A 15393-nucleotide genomic window follows, 5' to 3' on the forward strand; every position below is an offset into this window, starting at 1 on the left:
CTGGGTGTAGAATTATTTTATGACAGGAAGTCATTCAGTTGGCTTAGAGAAGGTTGATGGTTCAATTCAGGTGCCTGTCCATGCCTTAAACAGTGCCCAGGGGGACAGCCCCGTCATCAGTGGGAAGTTGCTATATAGCGTAAAATTACCTTATAATTCTGATTTTAATTAGTTTGTAAAATTAAACTCCCATTGTGTGTTACTGTTCACATTACACAGTTTCTACTTTTTATATGCCTGAAGGGACGTATTAAATTATAATGTGTTATGGTGCCGGTGTCCATCTGTCCGTCTGTCTGTCCGTTAGCAATTCCGTGTCCACTCTGTAACTCTTGAACCCCTAGAAGGATTTTAAAGAAACTTGGCGCAAATGTTCACCACATCAAGATGACGTGCAAAGTGCATGTTTCAGATGGCTCACTTCAAAATCAAGGTCACACTTCGGGGTCAAAGGTAATACCTTCGGGTGTATATTGCTCTGCATTGCGGTACTCTTGTTTTCACCTTTCTTGGAGCTGAATTTCAACCCTCCACTTCCCGTCAAAGAAGACTAAATTCCCCTCCTATGGGCCTAGCCACCATTCCCTCAACACTGAAATAAAAAAAGCTTTTCATTACTTGGTATTGTTAGACAAATGAAATTGTAGTATTTTTACTTCGTACTTTCATTGTCAAATAAAATCAGATTGGCAGGTCTTTGAATTGTATGACCACTTACATAAATATATATATATATATATGTATATTTACAGATGTAGTGGTCAGTTTGGTAGTTCCGCGGTACAGGTGTCCTTCCAACAAGGAGCCAAGGGTCTGGAGCCAGGAATTCCTGGGGTCAAGGTCACCAGGAAAAAGCATCTCATGCTCATATCAGAACCTTGATAGACTGTGAAATTATTACAGAAATGTTGAAGAGGATAAATATTTATGTTGTGGATATTCACCAAAATTACCAAAGATATTCTGTTTATTTTTACATTGTGTCAAAACGATGTGGAAAAAATATCGACATCTCAATCTTGCGTTTATTTATACTAACTATTCCATTTCTATATTTCATTTAAGCTCAATTTAATCAGGATTTCTTTTTGTTATTTTGAAGAAAATTCTACAAAAATGCACCTTAGTAGACAAACATATCTTTCCCATGAGTCCTATATCAGAAGGGACCAATTGTGATAGACTCCATAATTACATGTGTATTGCATAACTTTTTAGAATTTAAGTCTGTAACTCGGACATTGTGTAGATGAGTAATTAGGTATTTGTAAGAAAATAAGGAATGAAGTTTTCGAAGTTTCGAGGCTCGGTTACCTAGTTAGCATGCCACCCATTGTAACTTACACAATTATGTCTCCCCCCAGGAGACATATTGTTTTTGCCCTGTCCGTCCGTACGTCACACTTCATTTCCGAGCAATAACTGGAGAACCATTTGACCTAGAACCTTCGAACTTCATAGGGTTATAGGGCTGCTGGAGTAGACAAGCCCTATTGTTTTTGGGGTCACTCCGTCAAAGGTCAAGGTCACAGGGGCCCGAACATTGAAAACCATTTCCGATCAATAACTACAGAACCACTTGACCCAGAATGTTGAAACTTCATAGGATGATTAGTCATAAAGAGTAGATGACCCCTATCGATTTTGGGGTCACTCCATCAAAGGTCAAGGTCACAGGGGCCTGAACATGGAAAACCATTTCCGATCAATAACTAGAGAACCACTTGACCCAGAATGTTGAAACTTCATAGGAGATTGTACATGCAAAGTAGATAACCCCTATCGATTTTGGGATCACTCCATTAAAGGTCAAGATCACAGGGGCCCGAATATTGAAAACCATTTCCGGTCAGTAACTTGAGAACCACTTGACCCAGAATGTTGAAACTTCATAGGATGATTGGTCATGAAGAGTAGATGACCCCTATTGATTTTGGGGTCACTCTGTCAAAGGTCAAGGCCACAGGGGTCTGAACATGGAAAACCATTTCCAATCAATAACTTGAGAACCTCTCGACCCAGAATGTTGAAACTTCCTATGATGATTGTTCATGCAGAGTAAATGATCCCTATTGTTTTTGGGGTCACTCCGTTTAAGGTCAAGGTCACAGGGGCCTGAACATTGATAACCAGTGCCGATCAATAACTTGAGAACCACTTGACCCAGAATGTTGAAACTTCATAGGATGATTGAACATGCAGAGTAGATGACCCCTATTGATTTTGGGGTCAGTCTATTAAAGGTCAAGGTCACAGGGGCCTGTTCATGTAAAATCATTTTTTGGAAATAACTTGAGAACCACTTGACCTAGAATGTTGAAACTTCGTAGGATGATTGGACATGCAGAGTAGATGACCCCTATTTATTTTGAGGTCACTTGATCAAAGGTCAAGGTCACAGAAGCCTGAACAGTGACTTGAGAACCACTAGGCCAAGAGTGTTGAAATTTAGCGGGATGATTGGACATGCCAAGTAGATGATCCCTATTGCAGCCAACCATCAGTGTCTCTTTGACTTTCGCTCCTGACCCCTATTGACTTCTTGCCTATAGGACTTTGCATTGGGGGAGACATGCGCTTTTTTACAAAAGCATTTTCTAGTTTATTTTATTTATGTAAGTGCATACATATCTTACTGGATAGTTCTATAATATACTGTGAAATAACAAAAAATTGTGGGCACGGAATTTCGTGCCTTTGGCCAAAATGGCTGTCTTGTAGGTACATGAATTTTTGGATTTCAGCTTTCGAACATGTTTGGGAATTTTACTTGTTTGTTGGAATTTCAATTCATTGACAAACCCAGCAAGGAAATCCACAGGTATTAGTTCCCGTACAAATACTGATTTTACAGTACCCTGAATTAGACAGTAAAGAGTATTTCAGTGTGAGAAAATTTAACGGCTTGAACCAAATTTGACTTGCTTGTTGTTTTCTATAAGTAAGAGTGTACAATCTGAAATGTTAATTGACAGAATGATTTTTTTAAGGATTTTACTTTATTGTAACCAGTGAGAAATAATTAATCTATTCGAATCAAGTAACAGAAGTTTTATCTGTATTTCAGGTTTAATATATCATCTAAGTGATTTGAGTTCTTAAAGTGTTGGAAATTATGAAATATTTTACCTGAATACGTGTTTCCATAAAGCTAAAAGTGGGCAAACATTCTATGCCCTATAAGCATGTAGTATAACTCAAAATATTTTCAACATGTTTTTTTTATTTTATGAGTGCTCTATTGTGAATTTTATTAAGATACTGGATCCATAAAGAAATTGTCAAAGTACGTTTTATCCATATGCAATCGTGTCATTTTCAGGCTTTATTGGAAAGTTGCTTGTGCATTGATATACTTGATGTCCGAAGAATGCTGAATTGCCTTACACAAAAAGGTAGTCATTACCTAGTTCCATTATGGGTTCTCTACCTTAGATTTAGAGAGTTATAGATAGTTATAAGCTGAATAACCAGGAGGACTAGATCTTAGTTTATTTGTCACTATTATTAGACATATCACTTATACAACATCTCGGAGGTGCCTTTCAGCCATTATTGGGCAGCATATTTCTGTGACATTGATCTTCATCATTTTAATCTCAGAGGCTTTTGTTTACATGCATCTTTTTTTATGTGTATCTTGAGATAGGTCACATACATTTCTGGAAATTGATTGTAAGAAAGTAGAATCTACATGTTGTCGCCGGAGGGATGTGTCACATTTTTTTCATAAAAATAACAAGATTTCGTAATATACTTTAAATTTGTATTCTAAAATTATAAAAAGAATAAAATGTCAGATTTTCAGAAAATGGTTCCTATTTCAAAAGAATACAAAATATTTCATTGTTACATTCAAATGTTTGACAAATTAAGTGTTGTTAAAATTCCTTTTTTCTTCATTCCATTTTTTGGTAAATGTAGAGGGAAAAGAAACCTTTAACTTTGTGAATTGTGTGTTTAAATGTTCTACCATCAGCTGTATGGTTAGTGAGCTTTATATTGTATAAGATGTTGTTTATATTTTGATGTTAATTTTTGTATATTTCTACATTTTTGTGGGTGAAACCGAAAACTGTCTAAAACTGTCTATGCTGTTATATTGGCTTGGTTGTACCAAAGGAATTTCTTTAAATATACATTTATTAATGGTATCCTGTAAATTCAGTGAGTTGTGACAGTTTTCTATTTAAGCCTTACTTTGTTTACTTATGTCATTGTGATTATGCTATTGTGATACGTGTGCTGCTAGTGTTAACATATCTATAGCTTTTTGCTTCTGCTATGAAAGTTTTAAATACATATATATATATGATGTTTGCATAATTTATTTGTATCAATATATCTGTTTAGTGCTAAATATGCTTCATGGACCTTTAGAAGGAGTGTGCTTTGCCTGTAATATACAGTGATACAGTATTTGAGGGATCAATACACATAGAAATGAATAAAGTTTCAGACCATTATTTTACATTTGCCCCTCTTTATGTTATATTTAGGGGAGATGATTTTGTATTAAACATTTAGCTATATCAGAACAGAGCAAAGTGGAATGTGCTTGATACATATACATGATAAGTTATGTAGTGATTTGGGGATTTTTCTCCCTATCTGTCAAAATTTTGTCAGTCTTGTTGTTTTGATACATATTCCTACAATATGAAGTGCTCTTGTTATTATTACTGTTGCAGATCTGATTGTTTTATACTAGACTATAAAGATATGACTTGTAGTTTAATTAACGTTGTGCCAAAAGGCTGACAGGCAATATGTAAATTGGATGTAAAAATGACATTTTTCATCACAGTTTTAGTTGAAAAAAGTAATATTTATAGAAGCAATATCAGAAAATTGGCATATATAATGTATATTTCCTTCCTTACCTGTTTTGCTATTTTTGCTAGAAAACAGCTTTATTTAACATGCAGTATTGTTTAGTTGCTTTTTTAATATTTTGAAAGCTTTGCTGTATTTCTGTTAATTGTGTTATAAAAGGCTGGACCTTGATTTATTGGCAACTTTTACAGTTGTTTTGCTCAGTTCATAAATGTTTTCTTTAATTAAGATAAAGAATAGTTTTATTAATAAATTTATGTTAAAGGTATACTAGACACAAAGTTCATATTTGAAAACAACAAATACCAGTACTACATATAGTGTAGGTAAACATAAAATTATCAAGTTTATGTGTACATGTATAATAAACAGTATTTCATTAGATTAACCATAGTACATACTGTATGCATGTATGGCTCAACACAGTTTAAATGTGTAAAACCACTGAAAAAACTGGAAGTTTTTTAAACCGTCAACTGTTACTGCATGACATTTAATTATGAATGTAGCTGTATATACACAACTAATTTATATATTTAGGAAAGTTAAATGAGCCGTGCCATGAGAAAACCAACATAGTGCGTTTGGGACCAGCATGGATCCAGACCAGCCTGTGCATCTGCGCAGTCTGGTCAGGACCCATGCTGTCCGCTTTCAAAGCCTATTGCAATGAGAGAATCCATCAGCGAACAGCATGGATCCTGACCAGACTGCGCAGATGCACAGGCTGGTCTGGATCCATGCTGGTCGCAAATGCACTATGTTGGTTTTCTCATGGTGCGGCTCAAATATATTTGATGAGGATTTTTTGCATTCAAAGTAAATATCTAAATATAAAATATTTTAGTGAAAGACAGCCATTGGATATCTTTAATATCTATTATATATTGATTATTTTGTAATTCCGAACATGCAGAAGTACCATTAATAAGAGTATAGTGGACCAAAGTCTACATTCCTAATGCTACTAATGTATTTACATCACTGGTTTTGTCGCGTAAATAAGACATTGAAGTATTTACAATTATCTACAAATATGTGTGACCATTGTGATATTTTTCAGCTTGTTGGTAGATTAGAAATATATATTATTTGCTAGGCTTCTAGTCAAAGTCTGATGAACAGGCATCTTTGTAGTGTGCTAAATTAATTCAAATAAAGTTCCAACATATCAACATATACAGTTGAACTTCGTTCGCTTGAACTTGAGGGGACCTGCAGAATTTGTTCAAGTTACCGGTAATAAGAACCATCGAACAATTAAATCATATAGGGATTTTGCAAGGACTTGACGATGGGTTCGACCGAGGGATGGTGTTTATATTATCTGAGTTACAGTGAAAGAAGTTTGACTGTAGTAATACAGGTTTTTTTTACTGCAGTATTTTAATCCAGCCTAAAGTTATTGTCACACTGAGTTGTTTAAACTTTATCCAATGGGTAAATTATCCTCTGCTTAAATTTGAAAATATCATATTTTGGATCTTGTTGAAATTGCACTTATTTTTTCTAAAGCACAATGTGGATTATTTTTTCTCTCAGTGCCGCACATTTCTGTCCATTTATAACAGATTTCTGATGAACAAAGGTTCCCCATGGAAATATTGTATGCCCGCTTGTATTTACATTTAGGTCAGTTTAGTGGCGGTATATACAAAATTAATGTAGATGTTTTAGATAGATGGGATCTTATTCTTGGGCAGTGACAGTTTTAAGATCTGAGATTTTCTAATTGAAATATGTATTGAATTAGTTCATAAGTGATCTGCAATATAGTTGTTTTTTTTTAACTTTGTGCATAAGGACTTTTTTTTTCAAATTTATCAAATCTCAATAAAATATTGCACATTTGTCAGTTCCCCCACCCCCTGGTTTAACTAAAAAACTGTTGGCAGTAATGTATTTCAGAATAATTTTTATTCTATTTTTGTTTCACTGCAGTTTCTGTTATCATAGTTATATTGTTTTATCATGATTTTGTGTTGAAGCTCTTTCTGGTTTGTGTTATAATCACAGATCATGTCATGTGATATTTTACATTTCGTTTTCTTGTCTAGTTAGTTATAAAAGTATGGTTATAATCAGAATTTGTGTATTCATGAACATCTTACATGCACAGCTTTCATTTCAAAAGTGCAATTGATCTATTGTTTATTGATCATTTGTAGAAATATTGATCTGTTGGTTATTGATTACTTGTAGAAAAAATTGATCTTTTGGTTATTGATCTTCTAATACCTTAGATTTGATTCAGAATCCAGCTAGAGGTTACAAAACTGAATTTGGAGACCAGTCTCAAAATTCCAGCATCTGATCGGTTGCTTCTGGTCTCAGTCTTGAAATTGACCAATGGCAAGGCTGCATTTTGGGACTGGTCCCCAAACTCAAGTTTTGCAGTATTTGAATTGGGGATTTTTTTTGCCCATTTGGAATTAAGGTTTTAAAATATGATGTTTTGTATGTATTTGTAATTTGGATTTGTTGTTGATAGAGGTATATATTAATGTGTGTATATCTAGGTGGCCAAATTGATATAAAACAAAGATATATTTTGAGGCTGTTCTTGGTATGCTATTGCTTACAGTACATATATAGAAGTATTTTGATTACTTATATTTGTATATTAATATATTCATTATTTTTTAACATTTACAGATCTTTCTATACCATTCAGAATTATCATCAAACATTTTCCATTATATTCATCTACATTACTTTAACTAAGATAAGTGTGTGTTATTATCATTTTTTTTCACCTTGATCCCCCAGCACCTTTCACACAAGCTCTGAAATATGATCATGTACAACTTCATCTTTTACATATTTTTGATGTTATTGTCGTTTTTTTTTAAAAGTTTAAAGACTTATATCGGACATGTCTGTCTTTGCCAAGATGTTAAATCAAAATAAAAAACTTTCTTGTGTTACTATATAAAATGAACTGTTTTTGATCTTCAGTTTACAGTGTGTGTATTGAAAAGTACTTGAAGAATTAGTATAGCATAGTAAAGGAAAAGCACTGATACTGTACTTGTGCCCATTCAATATACACATATATATATTAGATGAAATGCTATAGGATCTTCTTTCAAGATATCTTCTAAATCGTAGATTTTGATAGTATGTTACAAGTGATGTTGTCCATGTTCTCAGAACTGTATATGCTTTTACATATTTATTTCATCAGATTGGTTTAGTTAGCACTGTTTTTCATTCCTGTATATGTTTTGAGAAGAGTTCTAGACTATGTGCAAAACTAGGGACCATACCACATTATGGTAACACATCACATTCCAACTGTATTTACATTGTTTTCTCCTTTTTTTTTCCCAAATTGTTATCATTCATTTATGTGTTTATGTGCATTTCTTTCGTGATAAAAATAAACAAGAATAGATTAAACATTGTCTTTGTTTTTCTGTTGCATCCAAAATGCCAGGACACACTATTTTGCCCTTGTGATTACATGTGGTTCTGGGACGATCTGTGTATGAAAAGAATTGGATCCACTGCCTTACCCTTGCATGATCATAAGAGGCGACTAATAGGGTCTTAACACTTGGTTTTGCTGTAACTCTGTGATTCCAGCAGGTAGGCAAATTTTGATTCCATACCTCATGTTTTTATTTCGAAGTAAATGAGATGTGAAACCAAAATTTGTAGTCCTGTTTGGCGCCATATAACCTATACTGTGTTGGTGCGCCGTAAAACCCAAATAAAATAACAGATATTGTAATTTCATGTCCATTTTACGGCTGAATACTAAATACCCTGAAACAAAACACGATATTGACAATAATTTTACAGTTCCCAAAGAGGAAGCATATAGTTGCCACCTCGTCCATCCATCCGTCGGTCACGCAAATCTTGTCCAAAGTATTTCTCAGCAGCCACTGGTTTGAATTTAACGAAATTATAGGAAGCTTTACTATCAATAGGAGATGTGCATATTGACTTCATGCTCTTGTCAGATGATTTTTAGCTGGACTTCTCAAAGAAAAAGTATAGCTATTGCACTCGCCTAAGCATCGGCGTCACCGTTGGTTAAAGTGTTTGATAAAGTCAAATATCTCTGTTACTATCCAGTCGGATGATGTTCTTTGAGTTATTGCTCTTTGTTTATTCAACAGTAGTATACTATTGTACAATTCTCGTGTTGAGTATTTTTCAGTAACCACTGGTAGGAAGTTGGCCAAATTTCAAAGAAAGCTTCACAATCAAGGGGAGATGTGCATATTAACTTAGTGTTTTGATCGGATGAGTTTTCACTGAGTTAGTGCCCTTTGATTTTTCAGCAATAGTATACTGTTGTACAACTTTTGTCCATAGTATTTCTCGGCAACCACTGATAGGAAATGCGCATATTGTCTTCATGTTCCAGTCAGATGATTTTTAATTGAGTTATTGCCCTTTGATATAGCTTCACTGTCGGGAGATGTGCATATTGTCTTCGCGCTCTGGTCGGATCATTTTTCCTTGAGTTATTGCTCTTTGATTATTCAACATTAGTATACTATAGTACCAGTTCTTGTCCGGAGTATTCCTCGGCAACCACAAGCTAGAATTCATCAAAACTTCATAGGAAGCTTCACTCCCAAGAGGAGATGAGCATATTATCTTCATCTTCCGGTCTTATGGTTTTTTGTGCCCCCCCCCCCCCCCATGAGTTGTGGGGGCATATAGATTTGCTCTCGTCCGTCCGTCAGTCCGTCCGAGAATGTTGTGTTGCTCCTAGCTCCAAAAGTATTTGACGTAGAGACACAAAACTTTACAGGAATGTTGGTCAGCATGTGTAGATGTGCACCTAGGGTTTGGCGTCCGGATTCACTCAGTCGTGTAGGAGTTATGACCCCTGACTTTGTAAAAATTGGTCATTTTAGTGTTGTGTCGCGCCTAGCTCCAAAAGTATTTGACGTAGTCACAAAACTTTACAGGGATGTTGGTCAGCACGTGTAGTTGTGCACCTAGGGTTTCGCGTCCGGATTCATTCAGTCGTGTAGGAGTTATGGCCCCTGACTTAGTAAAAAATTGGTCATTTTAATGTTGTGTCGTGCCTAGCTCCAAAAGTATTTGACCTAGAGTCACCAAAGTTTACAAGAATGTTGGTCAGCATGTGCAGTTTTGCACCTGGGGTTTCGCGTCCGGATTCATTCAGTCGTGTAGGAGTTATGGCTCCTGACTTATTTTGGGGGCCTCCGTGGCCGAGTGGTTAGAGTCGTTGACTTCAAACCATTTGCCCCTCATCGATGTGGGTTCGAAACTTCATTTGGGGCGTAGAATTCTTCACGTGAGGAAGCCATCCAGCTGGCTTACGGAAGGTCGGTGGTTCTACCCAGGTGCCCGCTCGTGATGAAATTGTGCACGGAGGGTCACCTGGGGTCTTCCTCCACCATTAAAGCTGGAAAGTCGCCATATGACCTAAAATTGTGTCGGTGCGACGTTAAACCCAAAAAAATAAATGACTTATTTTGTTTTTTAAGTTTTTTCATTACACAAGACCAGACTTCTTGTCCAGACTTACTAAAAAAAAAAAGTTTGTGAAACATGTATGTTAAAATGTACTTGACCTAGAATCATAAAACATTAGAGGATTGTTTTATAGCCTGTGAAGTGTTCTCTTTAGGATTTTACTCAGCTAGGCCAGAGTTATGGCTAACTAAGTGAAAATACACATAAGGGTCTTAAAAGATTGTGTTGCAAACATCTTAAAAATTATTTAACCCGAGTCATAAAACCATGTTACAGTGGCAGGAGGGGGCACCTGTGTCCTATGGACACACATCTAGTTTTCACTGAGTTATTGCCCTTTGATTATTCAACATTTTAAATAGTATACTGTAGTACTATTTCTTGTCCATAGTATTCTTCAGCAACTCTTGCGGAATTCATCAAAACTTAATAGGAAACTTCACTAACAAGAGGAGATGCGCATATTATCTTCATGCTCCGGTCGGATGATTTTAACTGAGTTATTGCCCTTCCATTATTCAACATTAGTAAATTGTCAGGAGTATTTCAGCGAAAATTCATATGATGCTTCACTCTTAAGAGGAAGTGCGCAAATATTTCTTCATGTTCTGGTGCAATGATTTTTTAATGAGATATTTCCTTTTGATTATTCAAGATTAGTAAACTATATGTGCTCAGGTAGTGAATTCAACTTTTGTTCATTTAGTATGCAGTAATCATAACTCGGGGAGCATCCATCGGTTTTACTGATATTTTCTTGTTTATGAAGGTTTGGCTTCTTTTTAGCTCACCTGAGCCAAAGGCTCAGGGTGAGCTAATTTGATCGCTCACCTTCTGGCATCCGGCATCCGTCCGTCCGTCCACACTTTCCTTTAAACAACATCTCCTCCTAAACAACCAGTTCAGTTTTGATGAAACTTCACAGGAATGATCCTTGGATGGCCCCCTTTCAAAAGTTTTCAAAGAATTGAATTCCACACAGAACTCTGATTGCCATGGCAACGGAAAGTTAAAACTTAAAAAGTCTTCTTGTCCAAAACCGCAAGGCATAGAGCCTTGAGGTTCTCTAACAAGATTGTTCAAATCATGACCCTGGGGTCAATATAGGCCACGCCCAGGTGGTCCCTTGTTTGTTTTTGAAGCTTTAGCAAAGAAATCTGTTCAAGCAAGCAACTAAACTCAGGTGAGCGATATAGGGCCATCATGGCCCTCTTGTTTTATTACTTTATACCCATAAATTCACTGTCTAGTGCTTGTGCACCAAGAATCTAAGTCACCAACTCTTGACAGAATAAAGTGTGTATGGTCCATCCGGCATTTCAGAAAAAGCGAGATCCGTGTTTTACTTTGTGTAGTGTCGCTCTGGTCTTTTTAACAAACTAACCGAGTCGTGGGTGCCGTTAAGAACACTAATTCCCTTTGTGTTTAGCATGTTCGTCTACAAAGAATAAATTAATATACAAAGCACACAAGAATGTGCATGTTTTCACTTACTTTTTTTTTTTCAGAAAAAAAAAATCAAATCGCTAATGCGATTAAGAGAAGTAACTGCAATTAGCACTGACAAAAAAGTTTGACAGAACACGTGTATGGTGCGCAACTCTTCCAGACGTAATTTTGTTTATTAGTGTCTAATTCATGTCCGTTTGTAGGGAATGTTTTGGTCTCAGACAATAGAAATTTATAGGGTTATTTCGTATGACCAGTACATGATTCTTATTGATTATTTTTTTTTCAGTGAGTGTGGGGTCAAAGGTCAAGGTTCCAATGACCTTGAAACTGAACAGTTTTCGATCAGCTGTAGAATCTTGATATTATAAACTGTTTCCGGTTAACTACATCTACTGAAGAACACCATTTTTGTTTGGCTGATAATGTGTTTATTAGATGGATGACCCCTATTGTTCTGGAGGTCAAAGTTCCAAACCTCAGTTTCATCTGGAAAACTGATAACGGTTTCTGATCAGGGAAATAAGGTTTTGATAAAATACTCTCGTCAATAGATTACCCTTTGTTTCCAGGATCAGCATGTCAAAGATAAAGGTAACTGGAAAACTTTTCTGATCAGTAACTGGAACATCAAAGGGTGTTTACCTGTGGCCAGTGCGATTCTTATATTGTGTTTTGGGCCAAACAGCATGGTCATATTAGCGTACTACAGACTGACCACTGCATCAATGACAGATCACAGCTGGGACATATGTATCTTTCCACACGTAAGGGGTCCAACCATGAGGTCTTCATAACTGGCATGGCAACGTACTTAGAGCATTTATGTTCAATTTACGTTATCTAAGGGCTCCACACTTTCCTGATCTCATATTTTGTGATTTATTTGAAGAAGCTGGAGATTGTTGCTCATTTCCATCATTTGAAAGAAAGGAAATAATTAAAATATTCCTAGAATACCGTTTAGTACTTAAAATGTCTGTGGCGAAACATATACGATAACTTCACCCGTGCGTGCCATGTTTATAATCAGACACTAATAGGCGTGAAAAGTAGTGGCGATAATATCATTTCTTTTGAAAACAGCAAGCAAGTAAACGGTTATGACCGCTATAACAAGTTTTAACATAACTAAAGCTGAAAACCATCAAACCCCTTTTTGTCACGTGATTAAAACTAGTTCCATTGAGACATTATATAGACCGATGGGGTTGTGGCCGATGCAGTTATTGATCTTCCTGCTAAAATAACGAACCATCCAACGCATGTACCCTTAATGGATGTCTTATGCGGAGTGATTTTACTGCTTGCACGTAAAAGAACTATAGTGAAACATGTGGACTAACTTGCATTACCCTCAAACATTGTCCAGGCGGAGTCTCCATATGAGCAACATGTAGAGGCTTGTGCATCCCTCTTAAGTTATAAGTCACCGTCTGCTCAACGGCCGTAAACAGTGGGCCGGTGGTCTAGTGGTAACACGCTTGACTGTCAATCAAGAGGTCCGGGGTTTCAAATCCCGGTCCAGGCACTGGAAATTTCAGAGATGTTCTTGAGTGTCTCCCACCTAACTTAGAGGCCTGTACTGGTTGTTGCCTGGAAAGACGGCTTCGCGTGTATCGGTGCTATACACCGGGCACGTTAAAGAACCAGACTGTCTATTCGCAAAGAGCTAGGCTAAGTTAGCCGGACAGGCCTGTATCAAAAATGTAAATATGTAAGGCGCCTTTGAACGTGTTTATCATGAAAAGGGCGCTGTATAAATCTGGTATAATAATAATAATAACAATAATAATAATAATAACACTTTTTTCATAAGAGACATACAGTTTCGAATACGCGTTCTGCTGTTATTTGCGAGCCTTTTCCTAATAGAATTAATTGAGCAAAGCATGTATTTTCCTGTACACTGTTATTGAATAAGAATTTTCATTAGAAATTAATTATTTCGGAGTATTTCAACAGAAATGAAATATGTACATATGATTTATTCCATTCATTTCATATTAAAAAAAAAGACTGTTAAATGCATTAGTATGATTTAAATGCTCTTTATAGAAATCAGTTAAATATGTAATAATTTGGCATTCGTCAGGCTTGTAAAATACATTGATAACGTTTATGTGACTATTTTCCATGATGAAGAACTTTTATATGTAAATTACGCGAAATATACATTGTTTCCGAATTGAGCAAAAATGCGCAACTTCGATCTTATCATGAATTTATATGAATTTTTATTATCACCCATCATCTATGCGAAATAATTTAAAATCTATAAAATGGGTCACGGTATTGCATATGTATATTACAATTCCGGAGCATACCATATAAATCCATAGCATTGAATATGATTGCGGTAAATGATAAAGACATAATTGAATGAAAACTGTTTAAAATGACAGCTGAATTATTATGGCGGGCGGAATATATCTATTATAGGGGCATAAATATTTCGACACACAATATGGGTAATTTTGCGTGAGTATAAAGACTTATTCTAAAATGATTTATATAAAAATATGCGAAAACTGAATAATAAACGGTTAACTTATGACTTGCGGATTCATATACCGCACCTGGGTGTAGCGTGTTGGAAGTAAAGAAGTGATGCGATATTTTGTACTTCTAAATTACTAAATTTCTACACTGGTTGGTGCAAAATTGTTTGAATCGTATAGCAATGTGTATAATTTATTACAGATCATTAATATATTTAATTCGTTCATTTATTTTGATGTTGTTGCTGTTGTTGCAGTGTTTTAGTAACAACAATTTTATGTCTGATAGATGGCGGTTTTCTAAATCTTTTTGATGGAGGAAGAAGACCCCTGGTACCCTCGGGGCATTTTTGTAGGCACTGGTGGGCACCCGAGTAGAACCACCGACCTTCCGTAAGCCTGCTGGATGGCTTTCGCACATGAAAGAATTCTAAACCCCAAACGAGGATTCTAACCCACATCGGTGAGGGAAACGTAAAAGTTTATATTATATTATTATTCCATCAAGTAAGCTGAATTTCTTTTGTGACAACATATTTGTACAAAAACACCTTCTCTACGCCGTTCACACGGCCACAAGAGTGTTCTTAGGTTAATAAATACTGTCTCAAACACGGAAATTAGTTTAACCCTTGCAGGTATGGGCGGTCCCTTTTTACTGCTATCTTTTTTTTTTCTTATTTATTACTTCAGCAGCGCACTTCATTACGTAAGCAACGAAAAAGCACCAATTCTGCTTCCAAAGTGTTGCAGACGGAACGAACAAAAATCTTTGATTCATTGGTTTCAAATTCATTCTCAAAGTAATCAAAATACTCACTTACATTGTTTTTCCAGACCACCTGCATTAGAATGTACGTGTGGGCTCTGTTTTACCCGCTCTGTAGTATAAAGTATGTCTAGCTTTTATAATGGTATTATAGTAAGAACTGTTTTACCAGACCAGTGATAAATTATGGTTCATCATGTACATAAAAAAGACATCATCGTTAGAATACAAATTACTTCCGTTTACTAATATACACCTGGTTATACCCGCTTTTTATGAACAACATCATGTTGAAAGAACAGGGTAATCAGTGAACAGCAAGGTGAATCAGCAGCCTGGAATCAGTGAACAACAGGGTGAACAAGGGAA

At 35.8% G+C, this 15393-nt stretch overlaps 1 protein-coding gene across 12 annotated transcripts in view; it reads left to right on the forward strand.

Moving 5' to 3' along the window:
- LOC123560792 (unconventional myosin-Ia-like) overlaps positions 1-7648 on the forward strand; it is an 87854-nt gene extending 80206 nt beyond the window's left edge. For all 12 annotated transcript variants that reach the window (XM_053552882.1, XM_053552883.1, XM_053552884.1 and 9 more), the window contains one exon: positions 753-7648. In XM_053552882.1, the coding sequence (XP_053408857.1) occupies positions 753-882 (130 nt within the window). In that variant the 3' untranslated portion in view covers positions 883-7648. The remainder of the gene's footprint in view (positions 1-752) is intronic.
- Positions 7649-15393: the final 7745 nt, after the last annotated feature.

The sequence above is a fragment of the Mercenaria mercenaria genome, chromosome 10 (genome assembly GCF_021730395.1).
Source record: "Mercenaria mercenaria strain notata chromosome 10, MADL_Memer_1, whole genome shotgun sequence".
Taxonomy (NCBI): domain Eukaryota; kingdom Metazoa; phylum Mollusca; class Bivalvia; order Venerida; family Veneridae; genus Mercenaria; species Mercenaria mercenaria.